Below are 26471 nucleotides of genomic sequence, written 5' to 3' on the forward strand. Positions count from 1 at the left end.
ATCCCATCACTCTCTCTTCCCGCAACACATCTGTCAAGGTAACACAGCAAGGTGAGGATACGGTGAGATCAACGCAGATGGTACAGATAACTTATGGTTCGTGAATTCGTTGATAATGTATGCGTCTTACTCTGCCTTCCACCTACGTCCTCCACCTTGCTGCCAGAGCCAGACGGCCTCAGTAGCGTAGGACTTTGCGCCCATGTGCCTACCTCCTGCAGCGCCTCTACCGTCGCTCTCGGCCAAGCATATCTCAAGCACACTCTCCTTCTTTACTTCAAACCACAATCCTCTTGCCAATTCACCGAGTGTGTCCTTAGCACCGACCGTACCTTGACCTTCCTCACCGGGATCGCCAAACTCACCCTTGCCAAGTCTGTATAGGACGCGTCCAAGAGTCTGGAAGGCGATGCAGCGCTGAGCAGGTACACTGGATCTAGCCAACATTGCCAGCTCAGGTATCGTGTAGCCTGCAGCATCAGGGGCATTACCATGGTGGTGCAGACCCATTGTGACAGGAATCTCTGCTGCAAGACTCGGAGGAATCAACGCGCCAGTGAAAGCAAATCTAATGTCTTTGGGATCTAGAGATGTCTGAGAAACCGAGTATGCATCTGATGGTGTAGACATCATCCATTCCAACTTCTCGGGATCGGCTGGCAGATCTGGAAAGTACTTTTCATGCAAGTCTTCGAGAAAGTTCGGGTCGGAAGGGTCTAGAGACGGCGGTTGACTTGGTCGCGGGAAGTGGATGGTGGAGTCTGTTGGAAGGCCAACTTCCGCTGCCGCCTCGTGACCAGAATGATCGTGCTTATGTTGTTTTGTGGACACGTTGGTATCTTCCAGCACTTCGTGCTCAGTCTCTGCGCTGGCTGGTTCATCCTCCACCTCAGCAAACTTCACGGTTTTGCGAGGCTTCGCGACATCAGGTTGAGTTTTGACTTCCTGTTTTGTCTCCGCGATCTTCTCTTGCAGTCCAGGGAAGTCCTCATTGCTTCCGCCCTCCTCGATAGTTGCGCGACTCAGTAGGCGTTGAATCAGAGATGGATCCAACGACGAAAGCAGCTCTCTTCGCTCTTCTTCAATCTCCTCGGGCGACATTTCTGCGATTCTTTGGCGATTCTCCTCGTCTATGCGCCGCCTCTCGGTAGTCATGAAATCATCATCGTCGTTTCCCGGGTCGTTCGAGTGACTACGAGGTTGCGGCGGGGGTGCAGCAGGAGCTGCATCTTGCTGTATCTTCCTCTTGAATCTGGACTGTACGTCTCGTTTACGATGCGCAGGGAATCCGCCTTGGGAGTTCTTGAAGGCGGGTGGTTGCGGAGGCGTAGGCGCGGCTGTTGGCTTGCGTTCCTGGACGTCCGCGACAAAGTCGAATGGATTGAAGACCTTGGGTGGCGCACTGGCGACTTCGGGCGAATTTTCAGCGTCAAAGTCGTCTATGTTGAAATGCTGTCCCCGAAGTGTCATGATGTCTATGTTTACATCGATCTCGAGCTGTCAAACACTTTTAGGAAAACAGAGATCGGTTTGGTTATGCACGAGCCGCGGGAAGCCCCACTTATTTCCCGGGTGCCTATTCTTAAATCCGGAGCAGCATCTTAACACTCTCACTAAAGTAGGTAGACCCTGAACGACGTTCGTGCATACGCGCAGTATATGATAGTAGACTTCAACTCATTTAATCTCTTCAGATAATTGTTCTCAGACTAGATAGAAGTGTCTGACATGTCAATTTTGAGATGGAGATGCTAGTGCCTGACATTCACTGACATGTCTCTTCGGCAATCCTAGCAAGCCAAGCTTTCGATGCTCGGGACTGATCTACTTGCAGTTTCTGTATTCAAGTGGGCAACCCAAGAGGCGGAAGATGGAATCGCAAGAAAGTCAGAGTGGATGAACTGGCAGCCTGGTACAACAAGAACCTATCACAAGCGTACAGGTGCCTAACGGCCGCAATATATGTATGGCTACGAGTAATAGGCACACCTCACCCCCGAGAGGATTAGCTAGAACCCGAATTACGGATGTCACAGCACGTTCTTTAGCGCCCCTCATGCCTAAATCATAACTGGCCTTAGCTGGGTTTGTTCGTTTGATCGTTCTCGGCCACTTGTTCCCGCAGCCAGCAGCGCAGGAAACCCTGGGCTCACGCTGAGCTTCTAAGAAGCCATCATCGGCCACTTTCTGTCTCTCGCCCTTTCTCCTTCTTCTTTCTTTCTTTTCAACTCGTCGTGTGTGGCTTCTTGTACGCCTGCAACTTCTCTTTTCCAACTTTGCTCATCTTTTGTGGTCTCTCACCGATCATCATCAACCATCAAGCATCGCATCAGATACCAGGCTTCGATTGTCTTTGCCATACATATCAACGTACTTGACTGTCAACTTGTTGTCGTCGTTGTTCGCCCCGCTGGAGGTCGTCCGAATTTCGATTTCCAAAACGTCGTCGGCTTTGGTGGTCGCTTTCAAAGGTTCCCGCCCAGCTTCGAGTGGTTTGACCACAACCATATCTCTTCGGCTAAGAGATATCGCCCTTTTGTTGGCAATTGCAATTGCGGTCTTGTTGGTCTGATTTTGCATTCTGCATTTTCCGATCCGGTGCCTTTGTCAAATCACTTGTTCCCCTTTTAGCCGCTGTACCACCTTCGATTCTTTTTCGTTTTTAGTGTTCGTCATGGCCGCGGTCGGTGATGGACAAAGCTCCAGGGGCTCCTCGCCCATGTCTTCTCCGCCACAAGGGCTTTCCGATACTATCAGTGTCGCGCCCGCGCAGCCTCAATTCTTGCGTCCTGGAGATGTTGCATTTCCCCAACTTTCTCGTCCACAACCACAATCCGCTGCGTCAGCTTCTACAAATACCACAAATGGCAACGCCAAGGCTGCATCACATGACCCTAACAAGAAGGTCAAGCAAACACGCAAGAGGAGAGATCCTGAGGTAGTGTCGGCTGAGAAAGCCGAAAAGGCAAAGAAGGCCGCCGAGAGGGCACAGAAGGCGACAGAAAAGGCAGCGGCTGCAGAAGAGGCCGCCAAAGAGAAGAAGACTCGCAAGCCTCGTGTGTCCAAGGATCTCAATGCTCCGACGGCTGGTTCGCGCAAGAAACAAAAGACCGATGTATCAGCAAGCTCCACGCCCACTGCTAGTCGTCAACCAACTCTCAGCGACATGGTTGGTAAATTTCAAACTCCTCTTCCTCCTACGCCGACTGCACAGCAAATTCAGCCCGCGCAAATCATGAAGAGTGAGGAAAAGAAGCCAATCGTCGCATCGTCCCCAGCTCCAGCTCTGACAAGGCCCGCCTCAAGTGGTCAAAGATATGACCCTATTCGTGCTTCTATGACTGCGGACCCTTACTCAACTCCTGCTCACACTTCGACTGCTTCACTTCAAGTCTCACCCCGTGCGCACAGAGCAAGCGCATCACCTGCAATTGCAAGTCTAATGAATCCCCCTGCGCCCAATAATAACACACTCATGTCTCCTCCTACAATCCCATCGGCGCCGGCGCAGATGAAGTCACCAAGTGTCTCTGCGGCCATGCCTCCTCCACCTCCAATCATCAGCCGGCAACCAGAAGTTCAAATGACGCCAAACACTCTACCAAACAAGTCACCCGCACCAGTAACACACCCAGCTCCTGTAGTGATGGAGGACGCCATGGAGATTGACGTTGTCGATGAGAAAAAGCCCGCACACATGGCTATCAAATCAGCAGACAAGGAAAAAGAGAAGGAGAATCAAAAGCCTATTGCTAAACCCACTGCCGCACCCGCACCAAAGGCCAAGCGTGCTTCACCACCTGCTCCCACGGGAAGCGGTCTGCTTTCCGGCAGCGACCTGTTCGGAGGACCATCGGCTGTCACTGAAGATCACAAACGCCACGGTGTGAACATTGACATTGATATTCCTCTTAATCCAGCAGGAAACAACACAGTCAACATTGCTTCGGAGATTCTGAAGAAGTACGGCAAGAATGCCATCAACCCTCGCGCTGCAGCACACCGCGAACGCCTCTTACAAGTCGCCGCTGCGGCTAACCGTCTGGAGCCTGGAACTGGTGACGATATTTCCGTTGACCTCAACTCCGAGGCTGAGAATGACAGCAACGTCGAGATGGGCGGCATGGAGGAAGAAAAGAAAGGGGAAGACGAGCCCAAGAAACGCCAACGCCGTAGAAAGGTGGAGGATTATGACAAGGAAGACGACTTCATCGACGACACAGAATTGGCATGGGAAGAAGGCGCAGCAGTCGCTAAGGACGGCTTCTTTGTCTATTCTGGTCCCCTCGTCCCTGATGGAGAGAGGGCTCAAATCGAGACCTCTGCGCCATCCGGCCGCGGTAGAGGCCGCGGTCGTGGACGCGGCCGTGGAGGTGCTACAGGCGTAACTCACGCGCAACTCGCTGCGAAAAACGCCGACCCCGCAGCCACAGTGACTGCCTCAGGAACGGGTAGAGGTCGAGGTCGAGGTCGCGGCACCAGTGCTCCCCGCAAGCCGCGAATCACCAAGGCCGACAAGGAGAAGATGGAGAGCGAGAAAATGCAACGCGAGCGCCAGGCGGCTACACTTCCTCAGACGACTCCTGCTGCGCCTGTCTTTTTGACTCCTGCTAGTATGCAGCAGGTCTAAGCGCACTGTCTGAATGTACTGCTTTGAATTGTCGTTCTACAAGGAGAGGAAGAATGGAGTTTTCGGAGCATGGCCAAAGGGGTTAGCGATCATGAGGTGTTGCTACCTGCACTACTCTTTTCTGGCGGAAAGTGTCGGAGTTTGGGATGAAGTCGCTATTGGTCTTCACGAGTTTCGGGTTTCTGGTTTCGGGTTCCTTTTTTCTTCTTTTTCTCCAGCCCCTTTTTGCTCTGCTCTTCTTATACGAGGAGGACTTATTATTGCTTGCATGAATAAAATGCAAGCGAGCCGGACTGCTACAAAGAATTAGCTCTTGGCTGTTTCTAAAGTGGAAACGCGAGCACGGCGCGACGAAACGCGTGTCATGCCGAACATCAATGGAATCCAATTATACTCGCACAAAATCACCCATCCAAAGACCACATGATTAAACACTGTTCTCATCAGATATCTGAACATTGAAATTGCAAAGACCAAAATTCGATATGCTCGCCATCAAGAAATCAGAAAACGTCACACCATGCGTGGCCAACGTGCTACCCTGCAGAATCCAACACAATGGCCCCGTCAATGCATCAACAAGACACTGGACACCAGAAACCAGCTCAGACGGCGAAAGCAGCACAGCATATTTTCGCGGCAGGAAGTTGAATGGCAAAATTGTGAATTTACCAGAGGGTTACAGAGGTATGTTTTTGCTTAGCATTTGTTTACCTTTTCTTCTTTCTTTCCTCTACATCCAGATCAAAAACCAGACTGACTATCGTGACAGGCGCGATAATTCAGAAAACAGACATCATCCTCCCACCCACTGGCACATCAAATACACCCCTCGACGAAGACGATGATCTATCCTCAACACCTGAAACGAATGTGGTGCAGGAGATTGCATCTTTTGACAAGATTACAGTCTGGGGCCATGAAGTACAGCCTGATGCTCAAGAAGACGTGTATGTCAGGGTTGTGAATGAGTGGATTGGTTTGGCTAGCGCGGTGAGTTTTCCTCATATAACCACATGCGACGGAGTGCTGACTTTGTGATAGATGAATTCATTTGAGGAGTAGTGATTTCAGCTGTCAGGCGTTTCAAGGAATATCATGAATCGAGCATCAAGGCTTTGATACTGGTGCATGGAAGATGGAGTCAGACTGAGATATGAACAAGAATCATGGTTGCAAGAGAAGGCGTAGTGCACTTGGCTGAGAAAGACTCCATGAGCACGAAGAATTGAACCGTATCGATCTCAGAAACACGGGTGCAAGCTTGTAACGTGAAATCGATTCTATTGTACAGCTTGAGGCCCAAGCAGGTTCCTCTGCTTCAAAGGGCAATGCATTATTGTCATATGCCATCAAATGCCAGTAACCCCCTTATCATAATGCGCCATTGCGCCACATGAAGATGATCTATCCTTTGCCCTTTTGGTTGACTCATGCGGCCCAGATCTCCTGGCCTGAGCTCTCGATCCAGTTTCCGAGCTTGTTGACACCGTCATCCCAAGCACGCAGTCTTTCGCGCATGTTAACAATCTGACCCTTGTCCAACACCTTGGGCTGGACCCAAGTAATCCTGGCAACCTCCGCGACCTGATCGATAGTTCCGCGTACAAGGCCCAAGCTGAGTGCCTTCATGATGAGGTGCTCGATCTCGTTCGGTTGGACCTTTGTCTGCTGAGCGATCTCGGAGAAAGTCATGGCACGGTCGTGGGGTGGGCGGCGGAAGACGGTCTCGGTAAGAGCGGACAAGCTGATCTTTTGGTAGAGGAAGTTCTGGTGCTCCTTGAGCAGGTCGTTCTTGCCCATGTGTGCAGCCAGGACGTCGTAGGCGCCCAAGTCGCCCTTGTTGAAGGCGATGATCAGATCACGCAACCAAGCGTGCTGGGTGTTCTTGAGTGTGTCGAGGATAGGATGAAGGAGAAGTTCACCGAAGTTGTAGATAGACTCTGAAACGAGAGCAGCAATCGAGAGGTCGTAAGCGATGCGTTGGCGATCTTCGAAGGAGAGAGATTCGAGTTCGATACACGCGAGATAGAGCAGAGTGGTACGGTAGTAGGCGGCGAACTCGTGCTTGGCTTGGTGGTAGTCGGCGCTGACGCGGTAGAAGGAGGCGTGGACAACAGACTCCACCGAGTCAAATGTGTCGAGAATCTGCTCGCATTGGTCTAGGTCCTTGCGAGCTTCTTCGTACTTCTTCAGGCGCAGCTCGACGTTTGCTACAGCGGTCTTTGCGTAGACGAAAGCGTCCTGTGATGCGGGCTTGTCGACGCCCGAAGCGAGGTTGGCAAGAAACTTAACACGCTCATCGTCGTCTGATGGGTCAGCACGGAGCGCGAGAGTCAAGTGCGACAGGTGAGATAGCTACCTTTGCATTGCGAGGCGGTACTCAGACCGAGAGTGACGAGCTGTAGTTGGTTGATCTTCTCGGCGAAAGTCTTAATGAAGTGGTTGTACAGAGGCAAACGTTGCTTCTGACTGTGGGCGTCTTGGAAGTACAGCACGAGATCGTTGGTAAGCTCGTGCCAAAGCTTGCGCTCCCATAGGTCTTCGAACTGGAGAAAGTAGTGCTGGACCTCTTCGGGGGCGGCGTCACGCTGGTCCGCCAGCAGGTTGGGGATTGTATCGATTTCCATGTTTGTGAGAGAGATCTTGTAGAGGAAGCGAGAGCGAGAGGATTTCGGGGGGATCGCGGAAAGCGTTGAATCGTGTTGATGAAAGTCGGGATGTCGGATGGATGATTGCTCTGCTTCGTCTGAAGCTCACGCAACTGGAAGGTGCTCACAAGTGACGCTGTCTATCACAGGTCCGAGCGCCTTCCGCCGGCGCAGCGTTTGGGAACAGGAAGTCGCGGAAGTCTCCGAGCGGACTTGCTTGGCTGTACCTCGCATTGCTGACCATTCGGGACGTACAATCGATATATACCCTAGCATACGCAAAGATGAGCCAGATCGCGAGCAGCATGGCTCTGCAAAGGCAGCTCGCCAGATCCGGCACCCAACTCGCAAAGGCCCCGGTGTCGCGCGTCCAGTCGCGCAACCTTCAGGACATTGCCATCACCAGAACCGGCAAGCCCATCATCAGAATCTCCGGTGGAAGGTACGACTCGTCAAGTCCCCACGTCTGTCAATTCCTTGCTGACCCTACGTGTCAATAGATCCTCTCTTGGAGGTTTGTCCTGGCCGAATTGAACACCCTAAACGAACTACCTCGATTAACTCCCCGCAAGGTCATACCGCTACCGTCTTCGGAGCCACTGGTTTCCTCGGTCGCTACATTGTCAACAGACTCGGTACACGCTCTCTCGACCCAATTGCGACTGCCCCAATGCTAAACTCAGCTCCTAGCTCGTGCCGGATGCACCGTTGTCGTCCCCTTCCGTGAGGAGATGGCCAAGCGCCATCTCAAGGTCTCCGGCGACCTGGGTCGTGTTGTCTTCCTTGTACGCCCATTCTACATCGATACTCTTGCATCGACATGGACTGACAAACACCAAAGGAAGGCGATCTCCGTAACACTGCCTCGATCGAGGAGGCAGTCCGCCACTCCGACATTGTCTACAACTTGATCGGTCGCGACTATCCCACCAAGAACTTCGACCTCGAGGATGTCCACGTCGAGGGTGCCACCCGTATCGCCGATGCCGTCGCCAAGTACGATGTTGACCGTTTTGTTCACGTCTCCTCGCACTCCGTCTCCAAAGACTCGCCCTCGGAGTTCTACCGCACAAAGGCTCGTGGTGAGGAGGCTGTCCGCAACATCTTCCCAGAGACAACCATCGTCCGTCCTGCTCCTCTGTTCGGCTTCGAGGACCGTCTGCTTCATCGCCTCGCAAAGTCTTCAAACCTTCTCACATCAAACAACCTTGAGGAACGCTTCTGGCCTGTCCATGCTATCGACGTCGGTGAGGCCCTCGAGAAGATGTGCCACGATGACTCCACCGCTGGCGAGACCTACGAGCTTTACGGACCCAAGCAATACCAGATGGCCGAGATCAAGGAGCTCGTCGAGCGTGAGATTCTCAAGAGCAGACGTCACATCAACATCCCTCGCCAAATCATGACTCCTATTGCACAGTTGATGAACAAGCTCGTCTGGTTCTCTACCATGAGCAAGGACTCGGTCGCCCGTGAATTTATCGACCAGACCATCGACCCTAACGCAAAGACTTTCAAGGATTTGGGTATCGAGCCCACTGACCTTGCCAACTTCACATACCACTACCTCGTAAGTTGCTGCTTTTTACGCCTCTTAATTCTAACGGCGCTAATAACCTCTGCAGCAAGCATACCGTAGCTCATCCTACTACGACTTGCCTCCCATGACCGAGCGTGAGAAGAGAGAGGAGAAGAAGTACCTCCACGTTCTCGACGACCAGTAAATATTTCGCCCAGCGATTGTTGCATTTTCCTTTTCTTTGTTCTATTGTAGAAAACAATATATTTTCTTTTTTCTGAGAGGTCAACACATCATGTCCCACCACCAGCATTATTCTTCCTCTGTCAAATGACCATCATTTGTACTTGCTATGTGTCGTGAAGCACCAGGAGCGTAAGAAGATTAGGATGATGTAAGGTCACATGGCTGCATGAGAATCCAAGTAGAAAGATTGAAGGCTTAGCACACATCAAGGACATCTAGTCACTGTAGCACAGGAGAAGAAAACATAGATCGAAGAAGAAGGCTTCAAATTTCCCAAAAGAACCCAACCCCATTCCATATATACAGGAATTTCTGACTCGTGTACGTGCATATAGCGAAAAGCAGAGGATAAGTAGTTGGTGTTGTGCATCTGGGGCTCTTGACAAAGAATTTGAACAAGTAGAAAGAAAAGAAAAAGAAGAAATCGAGCAGCAGAGTTCGTGTTCGTGAAAATAAAAATTCTTTCGTCTCAGTTGCTGCGCGCGTCGGAGAATATCAAAGAGGAAAACTCGGGAAATCAAGGGCACAAATCGTACTAGATGAGGTTTAGTTGAAGAATATATGTCGACGATGATGTCGACGATGATGTCGACGAGGATGAGAGAGAAAGAGATAGCAAAAATGATTGATCCTCCAACACCATCTGTAGATCTTTGGGGTCGACTGAACGTATCGATGGAAAGGGTGAAGAAAGGGTGCTTGCGAGAAAAGAGAAACTGAAGGAGGAAAATAGGGTATCGTGATGAGACGAGGCGAGCTTGAAACACACAGTAAAAATGAAAAGCCGGGGCGAAGGTGAGCGAGCTTAGCGTGGAGCGATGGAGATCAGACTGAAACCGGGGACTGAGTGCGGAGGTAAGAAGAACTGTCGGGCAGTTGCAGTTTGTCATTCTTCTTCAATCTTTTCGGGCACTCTGCTGGCACCTTCCATATTTGCCGAGTGCCCAGTGGGTCCGTGGTGTTGTTGAGGAGAAGTGACGCTGACGTATCCGCTTGCAGCACCCATGCTCTGGCCATTTTGTGCAAGTGCATCAAGTGACGGCTGATGAGGCGTACTTGCTTCAAGTTTAACATGACCACCAGGTATCTGCGCCGGAGACCTGGACTTCTTCGAAGCCTTTTCAGACGTTGTCGAGTGCACAGAGTGCTGTGAATTGGTGCGAGGTGATACTCTGCCGTTCTGTTCGAGTCGTTAACCATCCGCACTTGCTCGTGAATTTGTTGCCGATTGACTCACCAGCTTGGCCCATCTCAGACCACAGCTGTTGCAAAGATCTCGTTGTCCGCTTGGGCCTCTCCTCCACTCCGGTGTGACTTTGGTATGACAATTGGCACAGTCCTTCTGCATCTGTCCAGCTCCCTTTCTTCTCTTTCGCTTCTTCTTCGAAGCCATCAAGGACTGCACTTCCTCCGCTAGCATACGGTTTTTCTTCTCCAGTTGTCTAATCTCATACTGCCATGATGATGACTTGGTGGTCTTTAGCTCATCGAACAGATTATCTTCTGAAGCCAATGCACCGTCCTGGCGGCCGAGCAGAAGTCCATTCTGTCCTGCGTACGTAGGGGCCGCGCCATCTGTAGATTGATATTGGGTCAGTGACTGTGGTGTATTATCGCCCATAAGCATCGGCGTGGCAGGCGTGAATCTGCCTGATATCACAGACTCCGACCCGCGTTGACTCAAAGCCGGTCGTGATGATGAATTGCCTCTTTGATGCTTGACGAGACGTGTTTGTGCAACGATGAATGTAGGCTTCTGGCCTTCTGAAGCATCACCAGGGTAAAGTGTCGTGAACGATTGGAGGACGTGTCCGCGGCGGTTGATCATCTCGTGTCTGACAGATGCTTTCTTGCCGGTACGTGCATGCTCTAAAACACGTCCGAACTCCGCTTTGGAATCGGCTCTCATAAGAGACTGGATGCTCACACCCACAAGCTCGTCTGGCTGGCGGTCGAGTAGCTGTCTGACATTCGATGACACGAACAGGAACATGCCTGAGGTCGACATCTTGGTCCAGAGTTCGTTCTCACCAACACCATTGTTTCCAGTCAGCTCGTTTCTGCTGAGTGCATAAACTGGTCGTTCTCTTCCGACCATGATGATGGATTTGCGGCCCTTGCCCTGCTCGGTATGCAGCGATCCGTGGCCTTCGAACCACATGTAACCACTATTCTTCCTTCGTATACGGAAGACAACGTTGACTGAGGCTCCAGTAGAAGTGTCCTTGAGGTCTCTCGTGACCGGTACGATATCACTAGGATGACAGATTGATGACAGTGCCGTGCCGATAATCTCTCCGGGCTCGTACTCGAGTACCCTTGATGCTGAGGGCGAGATCCACTGGAATAGGCCCTTGAGAGACAAAACGTGGATAACGTCGTCTGTGTTTTCGAGAAGCACCTTGTCCCACATCCGTTTGGCGAATTCAGACTCTCCACTTCCTATTGTGCTGAGGATAGCAGAAACGTCGTCTCTCGGTATCGTTTGGCCAAGCTCTCCTCTGTGGGCGGTCGACTCGGGTGCGTTCATGACGTATCGCGGCATGGTCATGCCTCTTTGATAATTGATAGAATAGGTGCCATCGGGATTTCTGTCAGTGACAGCATTCGGTTGCTCCACTAGATCAACCTGGAAGCCAACAAAGAATTTGACCTGATCAGTGTCCCATGAGATCGGGATCATTGTTAGTAGGTTCATGAAGGGCTGGCCGCCTCGTCGGTAGTTGATGAGAGATATCTGTGCTTCTCGTCGAAGGTTGATCATGTTTTTGAGGTAAAGCACTGAATCGTCGTCGACATATTTGCGCCGCACTCCAGCCTCGACATTTCCGTCCGGTGACTGCAGGAATCTGCAATTTCGACCAAGAATCATATGCCTAGTGTAGCCAGTGAGTCGCTCGAAGTTGTCTGAGCAATACACGATTGCAAAATCGTCCTTCTCTGCATCGCATACGACGAAAGCGCACGACAGGTCAACAGATCCTATGTTAATCTCCGGATTCGATCGAGTGGCGACGCGCATCTTTTTGGGCGTCAGTCTCAGAACACAACCATGTGAAGAAGCGAGGGACTTACCAAGACACCAAGCATATCAAAACCTGTCGAAGAGTAGGCATTTTTGTATTGGGAATGCATATGAGGTTTACCAGTCATTGTGGATGGCCATCCACCTGCATATGAATTAGCTTCGAATCGATCCACATTGCATTTCGGATTAGAACGTACCTTCAGGTGTGGGCCAATTGAAGTTCTGGTTATTTGGATTATACCTTGAAGCATCAGGTTGAGGACCTACTCCTGAATCTCCATGTCGACCTCGATCCATGCCTACGTCCTGACGCGAACCGGGCTGAGGATTTTGCGGTTGCGCAGGAAAGCCAGAGGGCTGCCTTTGCGGTTGTTGGGGGCGGCTGCTGTTCTGTCGCTGTGGTGTAGGCTGGCGTGAGTGCCGATGTGAGGGTTGCATGGTCTGACTGTTTGAAGATCTGCTATGCGAGTTCTCAAGGGATGGCCTTTTGGGAGGATTAGGGTTTCCGCCAGCGTCGGGAGATTGGGCGTACATGTGGTTGGGTACGGAAGTGTTGAGCGGGGAGTTCATCATGCCATGGTAGGAGTTGTGACTGTACATGGGCATCTGACGTTCAATATTCGGACTGTTGTAACCGAGGGATGACATGTGCATAGGAGTGTTGATGTAGGGGCTGTTGAGGTCCATGTCCATATTCGAGAGGTTTGCGGGCGATTGGTAGGATGAAGTGGGAGGCATCATGGGCATGAAGGACGACGTCGGGGCAAAGCCATTGTCGAGAGCCATGTCTCCGCCGCCGCCGACGCCGCCAGTGGAAGATTGTCTGCGTTGTAGCGTCGGGTGAGAGTGAGATTGGCTCGCGGCCATGAAGGCTGTGGCGTCGACCATGTCCGGGTTCTGAAGGCTGAATTGGTATGCTTCCAGAGGACCAGTGGGCGAAGTGCCGGTAAACTCCATCATAGACATGCGTCTTGGGTCGTCGGTGTCCATGGGCTGCGCCTGCTGTGGTTGCGCCTGTGCTTGCTGCTGCTGCTGCTGTTGTTGTTGCTGTTGCTGCTGCTGTGCCGAGTGGAAGCTTTGAGGCATGCTTTGTCTTCGCATGAGTTTTGCATTTTGGCTGACAATGTCGTCGAGGGAGTGTCCCGCCATGGCGTCCATCGAGGCTCCTTGGCCCATCATTTGTGCATTGGCCGACATTTCCATCTGCTGCATGCCATCGCCTTGGTGGCCATGCCCTGAGGCATAAAGATTGTAGCCGCTCATAGTTGACGGGTCCGGGAGGGCATCCGGTGCCTGTGGTGTCGAGGTCGCGGCACCAGCGAGTTGGGGCTTTGCGCGCGGGCGCGGTCAAGAACGTCGAGGGGTCGAGGCGAGCCAGCCGAGGGGCGTTTTCGCGTCTGTCGCGAGTCGCTTAGATGTGGCCGACTGGCAATTGTCGGGTTTCGCAAGAATCCCGAGGGAATGGGACAGGCGGCGTGCGATGACTTTGACTCGACGGTTCGTGTAGCAAATCTAAGAGTGGAAAGAACCAAGACGTTCGAAGTCGTGGCTACGCACAGACAACGATGCTAGTCCAACTATGTTGTCATATAAGATGCCTCTCCTGCTGCCGCTGTGTCTTGCAGACTTCCTTTAAAATCTGATGCTATGCAGGGCAACTATTTCTGTTCGAGCTGACACCTTCAAGCTCGAGGGCTGCAAGATGGTATTTGTTTTTGTGCGACCGCTCGCCCCTAGGTGCTTGGTTGGTTCCGGCAGACACGGATCTGCACTTGCACCGGAAAGCTGGGTTTTACATGCGAATTGTTGCTGCACGAGGGCCAAATTCACTTGCCGAATCCTCCTTCTCATCTACCCGACTGAGAACTACATGCTTGGGAAAGGAGTCGACTTTTAGCGACAACCAAAGTAGCTGCTGCAAGTACCCAACCCGCAAAGTTGCCTCGGGAGCACTGGAGGGGGCTCCGTTTGACCTGTTTCAATCCCATCTGCCAATTGCCATAACGGATGCGGCTCAATTCCCAATTAATTTTCTCGCACGCGGGGCCTCCTTTCTCTCCAGATTCTGATGGTGCTCTTGGCTATTTAAATAGGGTGATCGTATGTTTCTGTAGCTCGACTGCTGCTTGACTGTCTCTTCGTATAGCGCGCTCTTATCTAGATTAGGTAGGCGGATGGCATTCGCCAAGCTATCCAACATGCAAAGGCCATGATCGAAAGTCCATCATGAAGGTTGGAACGTGATCTTCGGAATCCCAGATGTGGCGTGTCTTCCCAGATCTCCCACGATGCGACAACGCCTTTGCCTGAACCCCAAGAGGCTCTTGTTTGCTGCGAAATCGCGATGGACGAGTGAGGAGGCAGGTCGAGGCTAATGCCCTAGTTCCTTCCCTAGGGCAAGATTTGGCTGGCGTCCTCACGTGATAGGAGCCAAGCATGGATGCATGTCGGAGGTTGTAAGCTCCGTTGTGACGATGATAGCAATGTGAACGTCGCTGAGGCAAGTGACAAACCATCAACTCGCTGCGTCTTTGCATCCTTTCATCGTCCATCGCCTCTTCCGCCTTGTCTTGACGCTCTTCCAGTACCGAATCACGTATACAGCAAAACAGTAGCTCATCATGGCCGACGTCGCAGTCGACTCGTACGCAAACACAGTGCCGCCGCACAAGAAACAGCTCTCGTCATCCATCCCAAACATCGAATCGCTGGAAGGCATCGGCGCGGACTCTGACGACCAGTATTCCACATTCAAGAAACTCCAGAGACAGCTTGAGTGCGTTCTGAGCTCTCCTTGCGTTTGCACTTAAGCTAATGCTAGTCAGGTACATCAAGCTGCAAGAAGAGTACATCAAGGATGAGCAAAGATCGTTGAAGAGAGAGCTTGTGCGTGCACAGGAGGAGATCAAGAGGATACAGAGTGTGCCGCTCGTCATCGGCCAATTCATGGAGGCCATCGATCAGAAGTACGCACCACCAGTCTCAGACAGAATAACACCAGCTAACCACTTCCAGCACCGGCATCGTACAATCTTCGACTGGGTCCAACTATGTCGTGCGCATTCTTTCAACGCTCGACCGTGAACTCCTCAAGCCCTCATCATCCGTTGCTCTCCACCGCCACTCAAACTCTCTCGTCGACATCCTTCCCCCAGAGGCAGACTCTTCCATCGCCATGCTTGGTGCAGACGAGAAGCCGGATATTTCCTACGCTGATGTTGGAGGTTTGGACATGCAGAAGCAAGAGATCAGAGAAGCTGTTGAGCTGCCTCTTACACATTTCGACCTATACCACCAGATCGGTATTGATCCTCCTCGCGGTGTTCTACTCTACGGTCCCCCTGGTACTGGAAAGACTATGCTGGTAAAGGCTGTCGCCAACAGTACCACCGCATCCTTCATCAGAGTCGTCGGTTCCGAGTTCGTCCAGAAGTACCTTGGTGAGGGTCCTCGCATGGTCAGAGATGTCTTCCGCATGGCGCGTGAGAACAGTCCTTGCATCATCTTCATCGATGAGATCGATGCCATTGCCACAAAGCGTTTCGATGCCCAAACAGGTGCGGACAGAGAAGTCCAGCGTATTCTGCTTGAGCTGCTTAATCAGATGGATGGATTTGATCAGACCAGCAACGTCAAGGTCATCATGGCCACCAACCGTGCCGATACTCTGGATCCCGCCCTTCTCCGTCCCGGTCGTCTGGACAGAAAGATTGAATTCCCCAACCTCCGCGACAGACGTGAGCGTAGACTCATCTTCAGCACCATCGCCAGCAAGATGAGCTTGAGCCCCGAAGTCGATCTCGACAGTCTGATTGTTCGCAACGACCCTCTCAGTGGCGCCGTCATCGCTGCCATCATGCAGGAGGCTGGCTTGAGAGCAGTCAGAAAGAACCGCTACAACATTATCCAGCAAGATCTCGAAGACGCCTACACTAGCCAGGTCAAGGGCGCATCAGAGGCCGACAAGTTCGACTTCTACAAGTAAGCTATGATGTTACGGGCCATCTAGGCCCTTTTGTGTACACTAGAGTAGTAGCATGGGAATAGGAGAATGGACTTTCTGCATGGATGCATCTGCTTGCTGGGTATGCAGTTGCAGGCAGTCAGGTAGACGATCATAATGGCAAAACACATATCACGACACACGGTATAGCTGGCAATGTTTTTGACCGTCTTGTATTTTGTTCGCTAGGGACAGCCCAGTATTTACTTGACTCCTGACTATGCGCCGGATGGGACTGGTACTATGTTGTGACACAGCATCAACGCATTTAAGCGGCAATGGTGACCTCAACCTCAACACCGGCCTCGATGTTGATGATGATCTGCTTGACGACCTCGGTGGGGGCGTTAAGGCTGGAGACTTTGTCAGTGTGCAATCCAAAGGCGTTCGTGCTGCAAGGATGGAACTCACTCGATGAGACGCTTGTGGATTCTCATCTCGAAGGTGTCCCAAGTCTTGGAACCCTCACCGTTAGGGGTCTTACGGGTAGTGATCTTGAGGTTCTTGGTGGGGAGGCGGACGGGGCCCTTGACACGGAGATCCTTCGACTTTGCGCGGTCGATGAGCTCGGTACAGACCTTCTCGAGGGACTGAACCTTGCGAGAGGTAAGGGTGATGCGGATCTTGTGGATCTTGGGGGCATCGGCCTGGCCGGTCTTCTTGGGGTCCTGGAACGACATTTTTGGTGATGGATTGGTGCTGTCGCAGCTTGTTAGTCGAATGTCGCAAAGTGTCGCCGGTCACAGTGACATGTTCTCACCTGGTCAAAAGAAAAGACAGATATGGCAATCAAGACTCGGGCAGAATGTCCACGGCTAAGTGATGATTGGCCTTTTTAGATGGTGATCGAAGAGGAAATCCGATTTTGCACATTGGAAAGTTCTGTGGGGGTGGAACGCGAGTGCCAAGACCGCGCTTTCCTAAAAGGTCGACCGTAATAGAGCTTGGACCAGATTTGGACTTACTGCCATCGTCATCAACTCTCACGGTCTCAACTTTTTGTTGACTTGCTTGCACGTTTCACGCTCTTTCACTCACGACAATTTCCGCCTTGGACGGACCGGGATACCCTTCACTGTCTGTGTTCTAGGACCATCATACCAGGACTTCCAATGAGTTTGCCATCACTTGCTTCATATCCACCAGCAGCAGTTCGCAAGGACCTGGTATCAGAAGAATGGGAAGCGTGTCTTGATGCCTGGTTGTCACTGTCAGCCCTCTACTTGCGTCTCGAAAAATCAGAATTCGAATCTGCAGCCCGTAATGAACAGTCTTTGGTCCCCTTTCTCACATCATATTACCAGGTGTCAGCGCAAGAACGCCAACAGCATGGACATGGTCAGGGGAAAGAGCGTAATCTGCGAAGGACTTGCTTTATTCTCACTCACAGGATCCTCTTGACCACTTCTGCACCCCCAGCTCGTCTACTCCAATGGGATTTCCTTTCTGACTTCAGCCATGTTTACATGAAGACGCAAAGTCTGGACTTGCTTTTACAGAAGCTCTGGCGGACAAGGCACCCTGATCTCGATCAGTCCTTGCAGAACTTCCTGTCACCGACGATCAAGCAGTTGGAGTCATCAAGGCCTGACGCAGCGGAGACTGATGTGAAACGCATTGCTCCTCTCCTTTTCTCTTCTCATGAGGCTGGTGCGATCATTTTGACAAGTTCTGAACTTGTGGATGCTATGTCATCGGCATACTCTCAGAGCTCCCCTGAGCTTCGCAAGTCTTTTGTCTCGATCCTATATTATGGTCTTCTTTCTCTTACAAAGGGCGACAAACCCAACCATTCTCTTCTATTCGACCATCTCTATGGCTTGAAGAACCAAGCCGGTGGCTCTCAAGCATCCCTCCTAGCAGATTTGGTCACAAATACTTCTTTGCTCTCTAAGTTGAGGTCAAGCATTACTGGAAAGAACGCGGAAAGAGCACAAAACCTGGCGAATGCTCTTTCAGCATTCAAATCGCCCTCAATCTCGCGGCCCAAACGAGTACGAAAGGCGAACAAAGGAAAGGGAAAGGCGACCGGGGATGAATTTGGTCATGGCACGTTCTCGGGGGAGCATCATGTTCATCGAATGAGCCTGATATCTCAAATCCAAGATCTCTTCCCAGACCTTGGCTCAGGTTTTGTCGCCAGGTTGTTGGACGAATATCACGAAGACGTAGAGCAAGTGACTGCTCACCTGCTAGATGATTCGCTGCCAGATCACCTCCTTTCTCTTGATCGATCCGAAGAATTGTCTTCTCCGAGAGCAGACCCTCAACTCACAGAACAAGAGAAGATTGAACACCTGGTACCGCGCAGCACACCACCTCCGCAACGTCGCAACGTGTTCGATGATGATGAGTTTGACAGACTCGAGGTGGATGCTTCACGCCTACATCTTGGACGGAAAAACGCGAAACTCACAGCGGACACTATGTTGGAAGACAGAAGCGCCGCACCAGCCAAGAGCGCTATTCTTTCTGCGTTGGCTGCCTTTGACTCAGACGACGATGAACGCGACGACACATACGATGAAGCTGATGTGGGAGGCTACGTTGACTCCGCTAGGCCGGATGGAGAAGACTCAAGAGATACGGACACAGGAAACCAGGGTGAGAGCGAAGAAGCACTGTTCCGCGTATGGCGAATGGACAAAGGAGTTTTCGAGCGTACGTCAGATGTACGTCGTAGCTCTGCTCGACTAGCCCTCAAGAACGAAACCAAACTGCAGGATGAGGCTATTGAAGGCTGGGCAGTCATGCTCGGTCGTGATCCGAGACGTCTGAGACGATTGGAGGCGAGGTATTCTGCCTTCAGTGGCGCGCAACCGGAGCTGGAGAGGACATCCTACAGAGACAGTGAAGCCACGGAGGACTCAGACAATGGGGATGGCGGAAGAGGGGGTAGAGGTGGTCGCGGTCGAGGAGGAAGAGGACGAGGCAGAGGTGGCAGAGGTGGCAGAGGTGGAGGCAATCCTGCAGGGCCTCCGAGCGAAAGCAACACGCAAGCTGCAAGACAACGAAAAGAAGCACGTGGGTCGAACAGAAGGGACGGAAGAGCTAGGAAGATGGCGAGAGCTGGGTTTCCCTAACTAAACACCAGTCTCTGTGCAGTCCAGGACGTAATGTGCCAAATAGATGCCGCGAGAAACTCCGGCTCCTTGCTGCACTGAATCATTCCCTTGAAAGACAAATCAGAGTGACAAGTGAGTTGTGAACCAGCGCCTTCGACTCATCTTCGGCACGATCATGTGCATGGCAGAATCTGGCGAACAGAAGGGCAGGGGCAATGAAGCGCCCGTCACTTCCTCCTATCGAGCGCCCTCGATGTCAAATCTCAGACTTCCGTAACCCGCAAATGCGTATACCTCTTGGCTCAATCCATCCAGCCTCAACCCAATCACGTATTCGAAGATCGCTTCATCTGATCCATCTTCGATTCAGCGCGGACAGTCTTCTCGTCCATGGAGAAAATACCGCTTGAGCTCGAGCAGCATTTCTGCTCTTTCCTCAGCCCGCATCATCTCCAACCAGTCCGGCTTGTCTCCAAGGAGTCCGAGTCTGCTGCGACACTGCACTTCGTTCCAAGACTGTTCATATTCAATCATCCTGATAATTACTTCGGAGCTCGGACGCTACTGGTACATCCGAAGTTCAGCAGATACATCCTACACCTATTCGAGTCTTCAGCAGCCTTGACCACTGGCTCCTCCATCTGCCCGATGATTGGCACATTCCCCATTGGGCAGATTTCATGCCGGCCCATCCCAATCAAGTGGTTTCACATGAGATGCTATGTGATGCGTCAAGGAAGCTCTGGGACGCGTTTAGTGATGCCAAATTCTCAGAACAAGAGATCCTAGCCCCTCGGCAAACACATTACGATATCCAGTCGTACCAGGTCGGGAAGGGATCGATCATGCTGAGTAATACACTTGAGTTGGCTTTTACCGATTGCCCAAGGCCGCAAAGCATTATCCTCACTTCTGAGCATGGAAAGAGAAGTGAAGGCAGTAGGAGAAAATACAAGTTGTTTAGTCGGGTCAACCTAGCTTCGCCCGAGCGAGCAACCACCACCATTCGGCTTTGACATTCAATGGCATCATGAACGCGGCCGAGATTGCCGGGCGCTATTCAATTGCCACATTATCAATTCACCACATCAATTTGCACGCGTGGACCACTCAAAGCACCGAACATCAGCAGATACTGGAGAACTTACAGCACCTACACATCTCACTCACTAAACCATTGACCACGACCTTTCAAAATATCCTGAAGGCTACCCATCTCCTGAAGACGTTATGTCTTCGATCCGAATCAACCTACCACGTCGATGGTATTCTGGCAGAACTCCAGGTGGAGGGCTTGAAAGTATGTACGCTTGAATCGATCTACGTCTCAGAAGATGTTCTGACTGGATTCCTGCTTCGTCAAGCAAAATCGCTGCATACGCTAAGCCTACGCTCGATGATACTTGAAGAGCCAGATTGACAACACTTCAAGAGATGGTAGAAATTACTATTAGAATATAGTTTATGTACGACAGCCTGGGCCACTATTGACGTACAACTTTCCTTCCAAGAGTCATCAGTAGAATAAGCCCTTTTGCCACCAAGCGCATCTCGCACTGGCAGCAGGATCTCTCATGGGGGCAATAGTTCTTGGTCCTAGAGCCTGGACGGTTGCATTGCTTCCATACATGGGGAAGAATGGTGCACCTCTCACGTTGGGGTTTCCAGTCTTTGCAAACTCGGTAATGTACTCTTGCATGGCAAGAGCAACAGGCGCGTTCTGGACACCCAGACTTGTTCCTCCAGTTCCAGCTGTTGCGCTGCCGTTACCATTATAGTAGGTGTACGCGATATCTTGACCGTGAAGAGAAGGAGGTACGTTGAAGAGGTAGGCGTGAGTTTCGTTGTTGTAAGCCTTGTTGAGCCAGACAGCGTTGCAAGTGAAGACTGCCTCGGACAAAATCGCTTCCACGCGACCGATCTGGTTGGTGTAGTTTTGAGCCTGGCTACCATCGAAGATTGGTGGGTACAGAGTCTCGGTGATATATTTCAAGGTCTCGGGCATGTAGCTAAGTGCAGGGAAGCCCATTGTTAAGAATTCGTTTAGTGCCGAGTTGTTGTTGATGAAGGGCGAGGTGAACAGAAGGCCTTCGTTTGTATTATGGCCGGTCATCATGGATACATTCTTGTCGAACTGGCCACGAGCAAGCAGTTGACCTGGAAGAGCAGGCACAAAGTCGCCGTCCACGGTAGGTCCGTAAACAAATTGGCCGTAAGGTGCTCCAGCGACCTGTTTTGCGTTTGCGGCAATGATGGCAGATGAAGGCAGTTGACGTGCCTCAGCCAAGCTGGATACATTCAGTAGGGCAAGGAAGTCATTGTAGACACCTTCCTGAGCTGCTGGAGAGACAACAGGGAAAAATCCAGGAGATTGGGGCACAGCGCCTGCGAACGGTGCAGGTCCTTTGAGACCGCCGTAAGCCTAGATGACAGTCAGAATAAGATCACGGATGTGTCTAGGATTGAGTAGCATAGTACTTACAGTAATTTGGTGCATAATCGAACCACCACCCGCACTCTCACCAAAGACTGTCACGTTCTTAGGGTCGCCTGTTTTAAAGTCAGACAAAATTCAAGCTTCAATGACAAACATCTTCTGATATACCTCCAAACAGATGAATGTTCTGCTGAACCCATTCAAGGGCGAATCGCTGGTCGTGCAGACCAGCGTTCGCTGTTGCGTTTTCCTGGAAAGTAGGCCCCGACAGCCATCCCATGGCGCCGAGACGATAGTTCATGGCGACGTAGATGACACCACTTGAATTGTCATTTTGAGATCGCTCGAGTAGACCAGCGGGACTTCCGGAGCCAGTCTTGGAACCAGCGGTGTAGCCTCCTCCGTAGATCCAGACCAGAACTGGGTGTTGCTTGTTGGAGTTGAAAATGGCTTCCGGCACCACTACATCAAGGAACAGACAGTCCTCATTTTCACTTGGGTCTGCTGCAGCTGCACTGCTTGAAGTGGTCAAGTTGAAATCTGACATGGTGAAGTTTGTTTTTCCAAACAGGTACGCAGGAATGAATTGTGCAGCAATTGCTTCCCACGCTGGGCTTGCCTGAGGGCAGGTACGGCTATCGCTTCCAGTTTGAACTTGGCTTCGGTTTACGGCAGGAGCTTGAGGAGCGGCAAAGCGAAGGTCACCGACTGGGGGAGCTGCATAACGAATATTGGAGAAAGAGTAGTATCCACCGGTTGCCTTGTGCAAGGTCAATAACCTATGTTTCAGAAAGGCAGGAGTATTCGACTCACGTTGTATGAGGTAGCTTGCTGACGAGCATATCCAAGGTCGACGATTGGCATTGAAGCACACGAGCTCGAGTTTTGAGCAGACACTGTTGCTGACAATGCAAGCACTGCTGCTGCTGTCAAATGAGAGATGGAACCCATGTTTGATCAAGACTCTGCGATTCTGATTCAATTGACCGAACGAAAGCTACAACGACACGAACGAACAGCAAAAGAGGTGGGCAGAGAGCTGAGCTCTTATATACCGCTTACCCGAGGGCTCCGGAGTTTGAATCGTGAGCTCATATTCGATACGACTTACGAAAGACACTACGAAGCGAGAGAGCGTGGCTTAGTGTGTGGTCCTCGGCACTGACATGAAGCCATATGGATATACCCCTCACATCGGCCAAGGGACATCGAAGGGACATCGAAGGAACATTTGCCAGCCCTCAGCATAGTATGATCGAGTTCATGACTCCTTGCTTCAGCTTGAAGGACAGTGAGACATCTGCATGTGCTCAGAACCTTTGAGAAATATCAAGCTCGACTATTGGAGAGGTCTCAGTTGTTTGCTGATTCCGAGCATTTCCAAGATGTCAGGTGGAGCCCGGTACACGAGTAGGGACCAGATCAAGATCAACTTCCATCGAGCTAGCTGGGACACGGCAGAACAAGTGCGGGGACGACGACGGTCGGAAGTTGGTCGTGCCGTAAGAAAGAGAGGAGGACTCCCAAAAGTCGATCAGGATAGGATGCGACGCGTCAGCGGCTGCTATAAGCTTCGAGCCCAGCCGAAGCGAGACAGCGGTCAAAAGAGGAAGGTTCGAAGAGACGATGGAAGACCCTGGACGCGTTTATTTCTCTGGCGGCTGCCAGCGAGGAGGCTGGCCGTGGGCTGGCATGGGTCTTGGCAGATGACGCCGAGGTCGATTATTGACAAATTTTGGGAAATTTCAGGAACTTTGACCATCTAGGTAGATCGCGATTGTCAGGTACAACTTCAGAATCAATATCTCGCCGCAACGGACGAGATGAGCGCAACAAATGAAGCAGGTGTGCCGCACGGGCAGAAACGCAAGAGAGAAGAGAAGGACGTCAGCAACAAGAAGAAGGTACAAAGCGACAAGCCTCCGCAAATATACAAGAACCTACAACTCGCCGAATCACTGAAGGATGCACCAAAAAAGCCAGTATACAAGAACTTGCAAATTGCAGAGTCACTAAAGGCACAGTCCAAAGCAAAGAATCAGCTTCTCGGCAAGTCGCAAAAGGCAGAGAAGCCCAAGTTCAAGAACCTGCAGATTGCCGAGTCGCAGAAGACGGTCGCCAACGGAGCACAAGATGACGAGGGGCCAAATGTTGAGTCGCAAAAGCAGGAGTATAGAGACAACCGACCGCAAAATCCACTGGCCGCTCGACAGAAGAATCTACTCGAAGTGCGCCAAAGTCTGCCCATCTGGTCGCAGGCTGCCAATATCCGCAATGCGCTCCTCGAAAATCACGTCCTGATCCTTGCTGGTGAGACTGGTAGTGGTAAATCTACTCAAGTGCCCCAGTTTCTCCATACCTCTGCATGGTGCACTGGACGAATCGCCGTGACTCAGCCTCGTCGTGTCGCTGCTGTCTCGCTTGCTCGCCGTGTCGCCGAAGAGATGGGCACTCCTCTAGGAAAGAGCCCACAGGCGCTAGTTGGTTACAACGTGCGGTTTGATGATAATGTCGGCAAGAACAACAAAGTCAAGTTCCTCACCGAGGGAATGTTGCTGCAAGAGATGTTGAGGGACCCTGCCTTGGTCGAATACAGCTGTGTCGTCGTTGATGAAGTTCACGAGCGAAGTGTCAACGTAGACTTACTTCTAGGTTTCCTGAGAGGTCTCGTCACTGGTACTAGTGAGGCTGCCAAGAAGCGAAAGGGAAAGCCTCTCAAGGTAGTTGTCATGAGTGCTACAGCTGACACCGAGAAGTTGAAGGACTTCTTTAGCGAAGGCTTTGGCGAACCTCGAGCTGAAGACAACATACCCGCTGTCAACGATACGACGAGCTTGAACAAGGATGATGCATCTGTGGAGAAGCCGCAAGTACCATCTGCCTCTAGCTCAGGCAAGATTTCAACATGTTTTGTGGAGGGCAGAATGTATCCCGTGCAAACCGAGTACCTCTCCGAGCCGACACGAGACTTCTCAGAAGCAGCTCTGTTGCAAATTTTCCAGATTCATCGCAAGGAGCCTATGCCTGGAGATGTTCTAGTCTTCCTGACTGGAGGAGATGTAATCACAAATCTTCAACAAGCAATTGAAGACATGATACCAAATGTCATCACTAGAGACTCTGGACTACCAAAACTTCTTGTGCTACCATTATACGCAGCTCTTTCCCAAGCTCAACAACAGGCTATCTTCTCACCTGCTCCTCCGAACACACGTAAAGTTATTCTGGCAACCAACATTGCCGAAACATCCATCACTGTACCCGGAGTGCGGTTCGTCATTGATAGTGGAAAGGCGAAGATCAAGCAGTTCCGTAATCGTCTTGGTCTGGACTCGCTTCTCGTCAAGGATATTTCAAAGTCTTCTGCGATCCAGCGACAAGGTCGTGCAGGTAGAGAAGCTGCTGGAAAGTGCATCCGCCTGTACACAAAACCAAACTTCGAAGCATTGGAGAAGGACGCTGTTCCGGAGATTCTGCGATGCGATTTGAGTTCCGCAGTACTTACAATGAAAGCGAGAGGTGTTCAAGATGTGATGAGCTTCCCGCTTTTGACTCGTCCGTCGAGAGAGGCAATGGAGCGCGCTTTGCTGCTGCTCCTTCAGCTTGATGCGCTGAATCCCGAGGATGGGAACATCAGTGATTTGGGCCGCAAGATCGCAAGACTGCCCCTAACCCCAGCCCATGGCAGGACAATCGTCGCAGCCGCCGATCCTGAGATGGGATGTCTACTACCCGTGATCGACATCGTAGCCTGCTTCAATTCCGAAAACATCTTCGTCGAGATCAAGGATCAAGACGCAAATGACGAAGCCAGAGAAGCACGTAACAAGCTCTCACGTCGCCAAGGAGACCACCTTACTCTGCTCAGCGCTGTACAAGCATACGCATCAGAGCGCACCGATCGCAAGCAATGGGCGAAACAACACCTAATTTCCCATCGCTCCATGCAAAACGTCATGGACGTCCGCAAACAACTCCGCGCACAATGTCAACAAGCAAAACTCATCACGAAAGAGGAACTGGCAGCTGCCGATGACGATCTCGATACCGTCTCCGAGTCCACCGGCAACAATATTCTGAAATGCTTCCTTCGCGGCTTCCCTGCCAATGTGGCCAGACTGGTTCCTGATGGCAGTTACAGGACAATTCAGGGGCATATGGCTGTGGCTATTCATCCTAGTAGTGTGTTGTATAGCAGGAAGCTTGAGGCTATTCTGTATAACGAATTCGTGTACACGAATAGGACGTATGCTCGTAGTGTTAGTGCTATACAGATGAATTGGCTGGAGGAGGTATACGCAGCACCGACTTAGAAGAGGGAATCTAGAAAAGCACAGATGGACTTATTTTATCCCGGCCTAACTTTTTACTTTGTCATTCGACTCTCGTATGTTTGTTCATGATCGTATCTCGTATACTAGAGCATTGCTCGCATGAGTTGCCGAATTGGGCAGTTGGATATGCCTCGAGCGACGCACGCACATCCTGATGATCTGTGCATGGAGTCAGGGTGATACCCCAAACCAGCACTCCCAGTGTCGACAACAGTATATCAGAGCAACTACAAGCTTGGATCTCTGTTGGGCAATCGTCAGATCTCTGTAATGATAGCCAGTTACGAACATAAGAGTATGGCTTTAATGTAGCGCTGTTCGCAGTTTCTACCTCTATAATTCTAGCTTTCTTGTGTTCCATCTGGAAGGTGCTGTGCAATGTGGGTGGGACATGCTATACATATTCTCCCAATCAACGACAAATCAAGGAGTTGCAAACCACGAAGAAGTCAACAGACAGATAGAGGATGTTACTGAGTTTGATCCATACACATCTCTAAGTACTTCTGCCATGACGAACAGGTCGATGGAAGTCGTGATACTTGGCGTTATACAGAC

At 51.3% G+C, this 26471-nt stretch overlaps 11 protein-coding genes across 11 annotated transcripts; 6 read left to right on the plus strand and 5 right to left on the minus strand.

The window, feature by feature from the left end:
- Positions 1 to 66: 66 nt before the first annotated feature.
- On the minus strand, positions 67 to 1559 carry AUEXF2481DRAFT_41772 (uncharacterized protein). Its single transcript, XM_013486603.1, has one exon. The coding sequence runs from the start codon at positions 1468 to 1470 to the stop codon at positions 127 to 129; it is 1344 nt and encodes a 447-aa protein (XP_013342057.1). The 5' UTR covers positions 1471 to 1559; the 3' UTR covers positions 67 to 126.
- Positions 1560 to 2674: 1115 nt separating this feature from the next.
- Positions 2675 to 4630, plus strand: AUEXF2481DRAFT_6610 (uncharacterized protein; the record flags this gene model as incomplete). Its single annotated transcript, XM_013486502.1, has 1 exon — positions 2675 to 4630. The coding sequence occupies one exon, from the start codon at positions 2675 to 2677 to the stop codon at positions 4628 to 4630; it is 1956 nt and encodes a 651-aa protein (XP_013341956.1).
- A 485-nt stretch (positions 4631 to 5115) lies between these two features.
- On the plus strand, positions 5116 to 5695 carry AUEXF2481DRAFT_31109 (uncharacterized protein; the record flags this gene model as incomplete). The annotated part of the gene is made up of 3 exons (XM_013486558.1): positions 5116 to 5317; positions 5403 to 5623; positions 5675 to 5695. 3 exons carry the CDS (start codon positions 5116 to 5118, stop codon positions 5693 to 5695), a joined length of 444 nt encoding a protein of 147 aa, XP_013342012.1.
- A 366-nt stretch (positions 5696 to 6061) lies between these two features.
- AUEXF2481DRAFT_6612 (uncharacterized protein) lies at positions 6062 to 7260 on the minus strand (the record flags this gene model as incomplete). Its single annotated transcript, XM_013486503.1, has 2 exons — positions 6062 to 6939; positions 6993 to 7260. The coding sequence occupies 2 exons, from the start codon at positions 7258 to 7260 to the stop codon at positions 6062 to 6064; spliced, it is 1146 nt and encodes a 381-aa protein (XP_013341957.1).
- A 207-nt stretch (positions 7261 to 7467) lies between these two features.
- Positions 7468 to 9324, plus strand: AUEXF2481DRAFT_41775 (uncharacterized protein). Its single transcript, XM_013486604.1, has 6 exons — positions 7468 to 7723; positions 7782 to 7795; positions 7854 to 7916; positions 7972 to 8066; positions 8123 to 8851; positions 8907 to 9324. Exons 1-6 carry the CDS (start codon positions 7566 to 7568, stop codon positions 9003 to 9005), a joined length of 1158 nt encoding a protein of 385 aa, XP_013342058.1. The 5' UTR covers positions 7468 to 7565; the 3' UTR covers positions 9006 to 9324.
- Positions 9325 to 10238: 914 nt separating this feature from the next.
- Positions 10239 to 13250, minus strand: AUEXF2481DRAFT_67247 (uncharacterized protein; the record flags this gene model as incomplete). Its single annotated transcript, XM_013486649.1, has 3 exons — positions 10239 to 12068; positions 12122 to 12216; positions 12272 to 13250. 3 exons carry the CDS (start codon positions 13248 to 13250, stop codon positions 10239 to 10241), a joined length of 2904 nt encoding a protein of 967 aa, XP_013342103.1.
- Positions 13251 to 14564: 1314 nt separating this feature from the next.
- AUEXF2481DRAFT_41778 (uncharacterized protein) lies at positions 14565 to 16411 on the plus strand. Its single transcript, XM_013486605.1, has 3 exons — positions 14565 to 14850; positions 14900 to 15040; positions 15090 to 16411. Exons 1-3 carry the CDS (start codon positions 14696 to 14698, stop codon positions 16057 to 16059), a joined length of 1266 nt encoding a protein of 421 aa, XP_013342059.1. The 5' UTR covers positions 14565 to 14695; the 3' UTR covers positions 16060 to 16411.
- AUEXF2481DRAFT_41779 (uncharacterized protein) lies at positions 16277 to 16890 on the minus strand. The gene is made up of 3 exons (XM_013486606.1): positions 16838 to 16890; positions 16489 to 16776; positions 16277 to 16430 (listed from the first exon to the last, which is right to left on the minus strand). The coding sequence occupies exons 2-3, from the start codon at positions 16755 to 16757 to the stop codon at positions 16346 to 16348; spliced, it is 354 nt and encodes a 117-aa protein (XP_013342060.1). The 5' UTR covers positions 16758 to 16776; positions 16838 to 16890; the 3' UTR covers positions 16277 to 16345.
- A 144-nt stretch (positions 16891 to 17034) lies between these two features.
- On the plus strand, positions 17035 to 19346 carry AUEXF2481DRAFT_326114 (uncharacterized protein). The gene has a single exon (XM_013486691.1). It carries the CDS (start codon positions 17190 to 17192, stop codon positions 19158 to 19160), a length of 1971 nt encoding a protein of 656 aa, XP_013342145.1. The 5' UTR covers positions 17035 to 17189; the 3' UTR covers positions 19161 to 19346.
- A 1312-nt stretch (positions 19347 to 20658) lies between these two features.
- AUEXF2481DRAFT_31116 (uncharacterized protein) lies at positions 20659 to 22530 on the minus strand (the record flags this gene model as incomplete). The annotated part of the gene is made up of 4 exons (XM_013486559.1): positions 20659 to 21564; positions 21625 to 21692; positions 21748 to 22339; positions 22393 to 22530. The coding sequence occupies 4 exons, from the start codon at positions 22528 to 22530 to the stop codon at positions 20659 to 20661; spliced, it is 1704 nt and encodes a 567-aa protein (XP_013342013.1).
- Positions 22531 to 23298: 768 nt separating this feature from the next.
- AUEXF2481DRAFT_41782 (uncharacterized protein) lies at positions 23299 to 25937 on the plus strand. The gene has a single exon (XM_013486607.1). It carries the CDS (start codon positions 23403 to 23405, stop codon positions 25890 to 25892), a length of 2490 nt encoding a protein of 829 aa, XP_013342061.1. The 5' UTR covers positions 23299 to 23402; the 3' UTR covers positions 25893 to 25937.
- The last annotated feature ends 534 nt before the right edge of the window (positions 25938 to 26471 follow it).

This window comes from Aureobasidium subglaciale (genome assembly GCF_000721755.1).
Source record: "Aureobasidium subglaciale EXF-2481 unplaced genomic scaffold scaffold_16, whole genome shotgun sequence".
Classification (NCBI taxonomy): domain Eukaryota; kingdom Fungi; phylum Ascomycota; class Dothideomycetes; order Dothideales; family Saccotheciaceae; genus Aureobasidium; species Aureobasidium subglaciale.

Bases quoted from the DNA above. Each gene is read 5' to 3' on its own strand.
- AUEXF2481DRAFT_41782 (XM_013486607.1), top strand. From the start codon at position 23,403: ATGAGCGCAACAAATGAAGCAGGTGTGCCGCACGGGCAGAAACGCAAG.
- AUEXF2481DRAFT_41778 (XM_013486605.1), top strand. From the start codon at position 14,696: ATGGCCGACGTCGCAGTCGACTCGTACGCAAACACAGTGCCGCCGCAC. The intron at 14,851-14,899 runs GTGCGTTCTGAG...AATGCTAGTCAG, and splicing joins AAACTCCAGAGACAGCTTGA to GTACATCAAGCTGCAAGAAG. The intron at 15,041-15,089 runs GTACGCACCACC...AACCACTTCCAG, and splicing joins ATGGAGGCCATCGATCAGAA to CACCGGCATCGTACAATCTT.
- AUEXF2481DRAFT_41779 (XM_013486606.1), bottom strand. From the start codon at position 16,757: ATGTCGTTCCAGGACCCCAAGAAGACCGGCCAGGCCGATGCCCCCAAG. The intron at 16,431-16,488 runs GTGAGTTCCATC...CAAAGTCTCCAG, and splicing joins ATCCACAAGCGTCTCATCGA to CCTTAACGCCCCCACCGAGG.
- AUEXF2481DRAFT_41772 (XM_013486603.1), bottom strand. From the start codon at position 1,470: ATGACACTTCGGGGACAGCATTTCAACATAGACGACTTTGACGCTGAA.
- AUEXF2481DRAFT_326114 (XM_013486691.1), top strand. From the start codon at position 17,190: ATGAGTTTGCCATCACTTGCTTCATATCCACCAGCAGCAGTTCGCAAG.
- AUEXF2481DRAFT_41775 (XM_013486604.1), top strand. From the start codon at position 7,566: ATGAGCCAGATCGCGAGCAGCATGGCTCTGCAAAGGCAGCTCGCCAGA. The intron at 7,917-7,971 runs GTACACGCTCTC...CTCAGCTCCTAG, and splicing joins CTACATTGTCAACAGACTCG to CTCGTGCCGGATGCACCGTT. The intron at 8,067-8,122 runs GTACGCCCATTC...CAAACACCAAAG, and splicing joins TGGGTCGTGTTGTCTTCCTT to GAAGGCGATCTCCGTAACAC.